The sequence below is a fragment of the Lutra lutra genome, chromosome 9 (assembly GCF_902655055.1).
Source record: "Lutra lutra chromosome 9, mLutLut1.2, whole genome shotgun sequence".
In the NCBI taxonomy this organism is placed as follows: Eukaryota; Metazoa; Chordata; class Mammalia; order Carnivora; family Mustelidae; genus Lutra; species Lutra lutra.
Genome location: NC_062286.1, coordinates 115,970,356 through 115,977,813, shown reverse-complemented (window position 1 = coordinate 115,977,813; position 7,458 = coordinate 115,970,356). Strand labels below are relative to the sequence as shown.

Genomic DNA, 7,458 nt, shown 5'->3' with positions numbered 1-7,458 from the left:
TGGGCACAGGGCTGCCAGAATAAAGACTACATTTCCCAGCCCTCCTTGCAGCTAGTTGTGAGCATGTGACCACATTCCAGCCAATTAGAGGTGATGTGGGCAAGTTCCCAGCTGCGCCCTTGAAGGGGAGAGTACTACTCTCCTTCCCTGCCTTCCTCCCCAGACTTGCTGCCTGGGATGTAGACCTAGTAGCCACAAGAGGAAGGAATCCCCTATTGCCTGGCCTGCCTATGCTTGGTTATTACTAGAGAAATCAATTTTCTTCTGGCTTAAGCCACTGTGACTTAAGAGTTTTATAAAAGTTGCCAAACCTGTGTTTAACTATTATAGCCACCTAAGCCAGCCATGGTGGGGAAGGAAAGAAGACGGGAAATGGAGAGAGAAGGATGTAACTGGAGGGACCTGGGCAGTCTTGCTCTGCAAGCTCAGAGATGCTTAGGAAAACCTTCCAGAAAGTCTCGGAGTTGGATCTTGCAGCATGAGAAAATGTGGAGAGGGGAAGATGGGAGCAGCCAGCCAGAAGGGGCTCCAGAAGGGGCTGTAGCAGGAACAAGGGCCCTGAGAAGAGAGCCAGGCAAAGCCCTGAAGGACAAGGAGGGCTTGCATGGGCTGCAAAGGGAGAACGCACACCAGAAGGGAGCCCAGTCAGTGCTCAGTGGAGAACTTCACCAGGTGAGTGGAAACCAGATATGGAGATCCTGGAGTTTGGCATGAGACCTGGGGATCATCTAGAGGTTGAGATCAGAGGCAGAGAAATGGCTGGGGAGCTCTGGCCTCTCTCCCGACTCAGAGGAGCCACTCTGGGGCTGACCTCTCACCCATGGCCCACGCCCCAAGGGGGGCTCTGTCCTGCTGGGCCTGGGGTCTTGATGTCTTCTTGCTGGGGCCTCCTCCGGCAGGCAGCCAAGGCCAGCAGGAGTGCAGCCAAGATCACTGTCTTCAGCTGCAGGATCAAAGTGTGAGCATAGACAGGAGGTCTGGAGGACGGAGGGGAGAGCTTAGGAAGGACCCTGGGTGAAGCCCCAATAGTCCAGACCTCAGTGTCCTCACAGGGAAATCTGGCCCAGCTGTTACAAACCACGGAGCCACATTCTCTCTACACTGAGAGAGGAGATCTAAGACCTCCCCTCCTTCTGTCCTGGATCTGAAGAGGCTTTGCCCAATATCCTACCTGTACGCTTAATCATCTTGACAGCATTCCTGACTTCCGACAGTCATAGAAAACTGTGTTCATTCATTGGTTGCTCAGCTCCTCTCCCCCAGACCTTGAGCTAAGCATTTCCTAATTGCCTAATATAATCCTTAAACTTACCTTGCAAGGTAGGACAATAATGTATTGGTACAGATAAGGAGGCAGACTTAGAGAAGGGATATGATTTGCTTAGGGACATATATGTCAGAGAAATGATGGGACCAGGTGGTCTCGCTCCCAAGAATGTCAGGAACAGGGCTGAGCAATAGGGAGCATCCGGGGCTGCTACCCCAAGTCTCACCCTCAACCTCACCCCAGTCCCAAGTGCCCCTGAGTGTTAAGAGGTGATGTGACATGCATGGTTCTGGGCACTTGGCATGTGTAAATCTTATCAGATCTACATACAACCTTGTGAGGTAGGCTCTCTGATTCTTATCCTTTCTCCCCTCTAGTACGCAGAGCAGGACAACAGCCATTTAAGGAGTGAGGCAACCTGCCCACAATCACACAGCTAGAAAGAGGCTCAACCCAGAATGCTTGTCTACAAAGCCATGTTCTCCACTGCTGTGTTATGTAGTTTCATGCTGTATCCTTGCCCTGGCTCACGGGGAGCTCACTACCTCTCAAGCAAGACTGCCCTCTGAACAGCGAGCACTGGTTGTTAGAGAGTCCTTTCTATGACTGAGCTTCAACATGGGTCTCTGGTTTCCTGGTTCTGCAGTTGAGAAGAAGTCCTGGGACTATTTTCTTGGTGGCAGATAACCCTAGAAGTCAGGGACTGCTCCCTTCCCACAGCCAAGCCATGTTTGACTGCCCTTGTCTGTGGGGACTGGTTACCTTCACAGCAGGTAGGTACATTTACCTGATAGAAACATCCTGTCTACATGCTCATTGGTGAATTCTGTCTCTTGGGGAGAAGTGCGGTTTGCTGCAAGGAAGGGAGACAGTCTCTCATTCCCATTTCTTTTCTGTCCTGCCACTTCCCGAGCCCCTACGCTATGACTTGGGGTCATCGAGATGAGTCTTCCTGGGATTGGGGGCTAGAAGTCAAACCCTGCAACTATGAGGGACTATAGTTAGACCCGTGGGAGCATCTCTGGGGTAGGGACAATGTCTGATTCATTGCAGGATCTATAACACCTAGTAGAGTGCAAGGTAGTGAAGAGAGGAAGTTAAATCATTGATGGTCTATATACAAAGTTTTGTGGAGCCCAGCATGGCAAGAAATTAACTCTGCCTAGGAGAAACAGAAGGTTTCACAGAGGAGGGGTTATTTGTGCTGGGCCTTGAAGGACGAGTAGGAGTTCTCCAGAGAGAGGGAGAAAGAATTCCAGGCAGAGGAAATGGCTTGTGTAAGGTTGGAGGCTGAGAACAGCTGGCTTATTTGGGATGTGACGGAAAGTTCCCTGTGGACCACCTCCCCCTCACCCCTGATGCCTCCTAAACCACCTGTCTCACCTTTTACTCTCAGCCTGGTGCCCTGTCCAGACAGGTATTGTCCGTTGAGTAACCTCTGAAACTTGACACAGTAGTAGTTGCCTACCTATCCAGTGGAGGCACCTTGCAGAAGAATGCTAAAATCCCTCCTGGAGTCCTGGACTGCTGTCATGTTGGGGTGGAAGATACCTTCAAAGTTGTAAATGGCCTCCCGGCTCAGGCCAGCCCCCCGAAACCACCTAATGGGTTCTGGGGGACTATCTCCAAGCACTGTGCTGTTCAGGAATACAGTGTCTTTAGTGGTTGCCAATACCAACCCCGGGGCTGGATGATCCAGAGGTCTGGGTCTGGGTCCCCGGCTCCTGAAGCCAAAGAGAGGGGCCTTGCTGTATTCTGTTTCTTCCTCCGCTGTCCGCTCATGACGTCCCTCATATCTTCCCTCTCTCCCCTCTTCCCTGATTTCTCAACTCAGCGACTTCCTCTGTATCCTGCCATTACTCTCAAGTAGATTCACTCATTAGAGAAGTTCTCAGTACCTCTTATGTGCTGATGTTAAGATCTGGAAAAATGAAGCTCAGCAGGGCACACAGATACCCTGCTAGGAGGAACAGATACCCTGCTGAGAGGAAGTTCTCAGTCTGGTGGTGGAGATGGCCCAGAAAATCCCCCTGAGATCAGAAACCTAGATGACTGTAGGACCAAGAGAAGGCTCCTGTCTCAGCTTGGAAGGAGCCCAGGAAGCCCTTCAGACATGCTTGCGCCAAGTTAAAATGCACCATTTCCCCTGCCTCCAGCCACCTGCCACAGGTATTCTGCCTGTCAGCCGTCTACAGGGTAGTTCCACAAACATCCATTCTTCTAGTTCATCACCCGAATGACCTTCAGTGTAGGAATGTCACTTATTCTGCAAGTTAAGCATTGAATTATATGGAATTGAAGTGATCAATTTAAGAACATACTCTCATTGAATGGCAGACCCAGGATTTGAGTACCCAGGTCATAGCTGCTGGACTTAGAGATATCATGACTGATAACGTGGGGAGTGCAGTAGATGAAATTATCAGCCCTAGTTCTTGACTGTCCTGGCGGTATGGTGCATTCCTACTCTTGTCAGGGTCTTGAGGTGGGAAGAAGGTTATATATCATGATCTCTTGACTTTGAGCTTAGCCACGTGACTTGCTTTAGCCAATGGGCTGTTAGTAGACATGATGTGATTAGAAGCCAGAAACATGCTTGGGGTATTGGGACTTGTCCTCTTTGCTCCTGCCATCTCCACGACACAGATGTACTCTGGATAGCTGCAAAAAGACATGGCCCTGGAACGAGGCACATGGGGCAGAACCCTTCCCGCTGCCTGTACACATGTGAGTGCGACACACTTATTTCATGTGCCACTGGGATTCGTGTGCACAGCATGGCTGTGAGTAAAGGGACGCAGATCAGAAACGGGTGCTTGGACCTGTAGAGCCTGCTACTCAACATTCACAAGCATGGAGGTGCCCTCCTCCAGGACCTTTTCTGATTTCTCACTCAAGTCACTAACCCCCACACAGTGGTAGCTTCCAGCATGCTTGCTGGGGACACTGTGGATATAGATGGAATATTTACAACCAAGTGGCTCCAGTGTCTGCTGGATCACTGGTGTCACCCCAGGAAAGCAGCCATGTTTGAAGTTACAAATCTCCTGCCAGTGCTGATGGCTCACCTTGACCCATTTAAGGATGTCATTGGTGTCGGAGCCATCCACCATCCACCACAGTAGGAGTGCCTTACCTTCTGCACCAGCACGGGGCCCTTGGGCTGTAGCACCTGCTGCTCACTCCCGTTGCTCCTACAACAGAAGAAGAAAGTCTTTGTGCTGAGCAGGAAGAACCTGGAGCCCTCAGAGGGGAGCTTGACCCCATCTAGGCATTAGCTGACCAGGAACAATTGATCAGGATGATGGAGGGATATTGTCAGGGGAGGAAAGTGCAAAAGATGGGGAGGTTGGCTGGAGAGACAGAATGGAGGTATTAGATGGAGAACATAAAAATTATAGATGGCACTTAAGTGCCCACCATGTGCCAAGCCCTACATGTATTACCATTTATTCTTCCCAATGCTCCTGTGATGTGGGCAGCCATATTACTATCCTCCCAAATGGTTAGGTAAGTTTCCCAGGATCACTACTTATGGGCTGAATGGCCAAATTCACGGTGGAGTCCTAACCCCCAGTACCTCTGAATGTGGTTGCATTTGCAGACAGGGTCTTTAAAGAGGCAATTCAGTTAAAATGAGAGCATGAGGGTGGACCCCTAATCCTGTATAATGGGTGTCCTTATAAGAAGAGGAGATGAGGACACAGATACACATAGAGGGAGGCCCGCGTGGAGGCACAGAGAGAAGATGGCAGATGGCTGCCAATCCAGCTGATACCTTCATCTAGACTCCTAGCTTCCAGAAGGAAGAGAAAATGCATTCCTGTTGTTCAAACTACCAGTCTGTGGCCCTTTGTTATGGTCACCCAAACTAACAGTTCATCCAATAAGAAGGGGACAGTCTGTTTCTGGAGCTCCTGCTCTCAGCCCTCAAATATATCACACAAAATGCGTGTGCTGGGATATTCAGTGTAAACATCCTCTCTGCTTCCTGTGACTTCTTTTTTTTTTTCCAAGTGAGAATATTGTCTTATATGACATTTTCTTTTTTTGTTTGTTTGTTTTTTGTTAATTTTTTATTTCTTTTCAGCGTAACCGTATTCATTGTTTTTGTACCACACCCAGTGCTCCATGCAATCCGAGCCCTCTCTCATACCCACTACCTGGTTCCCCCAACCTCCCACCCCCTGCCCCTTCAAAACCCTCAGATTGTTTTTCAGAGTCCATAGTCTCTCATGGTTCACCTCCCCTTCCAATTTCCCTCAACTCCCTTCTCCTCTCCATCTCCCCTTGTCCTCCAAAATTTGTAATTTTTGGATTTTCTTATTTTTAAGTAATCTCTATGCCCAACATGGGCTTGAACTCACAATCCTGAGACCAAGAGTCACCTGTTCTACAAACTGAGCCACCTAGGTGCCTCCCCCCAGCCCCATGAATTCATTTCTTTTTCAGATTTTATTTATTTATTTGACAGACAGAGATCACAGGTGGGCAGGGAGGCAGTCAGAGAGAGAGGGGAAGCAGGCTCCCCACTGAGCAGAGAGCCCAATGTGGGCTCAATCCCAGGACCCTGAGACCACAACCTGAGTCGAAGACAGAGGCCCAACCCACTAAGCCACCCAGGCACCCCTCTCTTTTTTAAAAAAACTACCTTATTGAAGTATTATTTACATACAGTAAATACCAGAAATTGTACTATATACAGTTCTAAAACTTTAAAAACATTTTTTTAAAATTTGAAGTACAGTTGACATATAATATTATATTTATTTTCAGGGGTCAACCACTTTGGGAGTTGAACTGCTGAGTTTGTCCTCAAAATGGATATCGAGAAAGAGGGCTGAGGCCTCTCATGCAAGTTCTTTCACAGCTGGGTTATGAACATCATCTCAGGTGCTCCTCTCAAGAACTCCCTGAGGTAGGTATTATTCTTGTTACCACCATTTTCCAGATGAGAAAACTGATGGGGGCAGAAACATGAGGGGACCATATATTCAGTTGGCATCATGAGCAGGATCTGGACTCAGATCAGGTGACTTAAAGTTCTGCTCAATGTAGGTCATCAGCTTTGTGCCCCAACTTTCCCCTTGATGTATGTGACCATCAGACGGATGACTCTATCTCACCTTAAGACATATTTGCAGGATATCACAGTGTTTCTCCATTGCAAGTGAGGTGGGGGAGTAGGGAGGTGAGGCAGATGTTTCCTTCTAAGAGGATCTGGGGAGGGGATGTGGAATTCTAAAAACCTTTCCCACCTGTCCTTGGCTAGGCCTGGGCTAGGAGCCCAGGAACCGCCTCACAGTTGTGACTAAGTCATACCTCATGTTCAGTCCTAGGGATTGCTTTTGTCTATGGAGTCCTTAGTTCCAAGAAGTTCAGCAGCATCTGCCCTCAAACACCATGATGTGAGCCAGTCAGGTCTGTTCACTCTAATCCTTTCTGGTGGTTTGTTCCCTGGCCTCAGGTCGTTTCCCCGCATCTCACACACAAGCATGGAAAGATGCCCTCCCCTCAGCACAGGGCTGAGAATAGTGCCTGTTTCCACCAGCCAAACTGGAATACCTCATGATTGACAAGCAATGGGTAGAACACATAGAAGGGAGTACTCATAGAGAAGTGCTCTGTTTCCATCTAGCAAAGCTGAACAGCAAGACCCTGAAATGATAAAAACAGATAACATTCTATTGTGAGGCTTTGACATATGTTTAAGTAAATTTATGACAACAGTAGAAATAAGACTGGGCAGTGGGGGAGACACTAGAATCCCTTCGAAGGTTTCCTAACCTGTGTGGTTAATGGTGTGCTGTCATTTAAAGGTAGATGGTGATAAATTATAGACGAATACTGTAAACCTTAAAGCAACCACTAAACAACAAAATGAAGAGTTATAGCTAATAAGCCAATGAAGGAGACAAAAGAGCATTATAAAAATATTTGTCAATCAAAAGAAGACAGAAAAAGAGAAAAAAGGGAACAAAGGACAAATAGGACAAATAGGAAGGTAATAAGATATAAACCTAATCCTGTAAAAGGTCATCTTGAATGTAAATGGTTTAAATACACCATGTAAAAATGAGAGATTGTTGGATTGGATTAAAAAAAGTAAAACTTAACTATCTGTTGCCTACAAGAAAGCACTTTATTTATTTATTTATTTATTTATTTATTTATTTATTTGACAGAGAGAA

The 7,458-nt window shown here is 47.6% G+C and overlaps 1 protein-coding gene across 1 annotated transcript; it reads right to left on the bottom strand.

Moving 5' to 3' along the window:
• Nucleotides 1-814: 814 nt before the first annotated feature.
• SIRPB2 (signal regulatory protein beta 2) lies at nt 815-6,594 on the bottom strand. The gene is given in 9 exon segments (XM_053447880.1): nt 815-977; nt 1,875-1,957; nt 1,959-2,036; nt 2,038-2,120; nt 2,651-2,947; nt 2,950-2,993; nt 4,112-4,412; nt 4,415-4,461; nt 6,590-6,594. Coding segments are annotated over 9 exon segments (1,101 nt in total).
• Between the last annotated feature and the right edge of the window lie 864 nt (nt 6,595-7,458).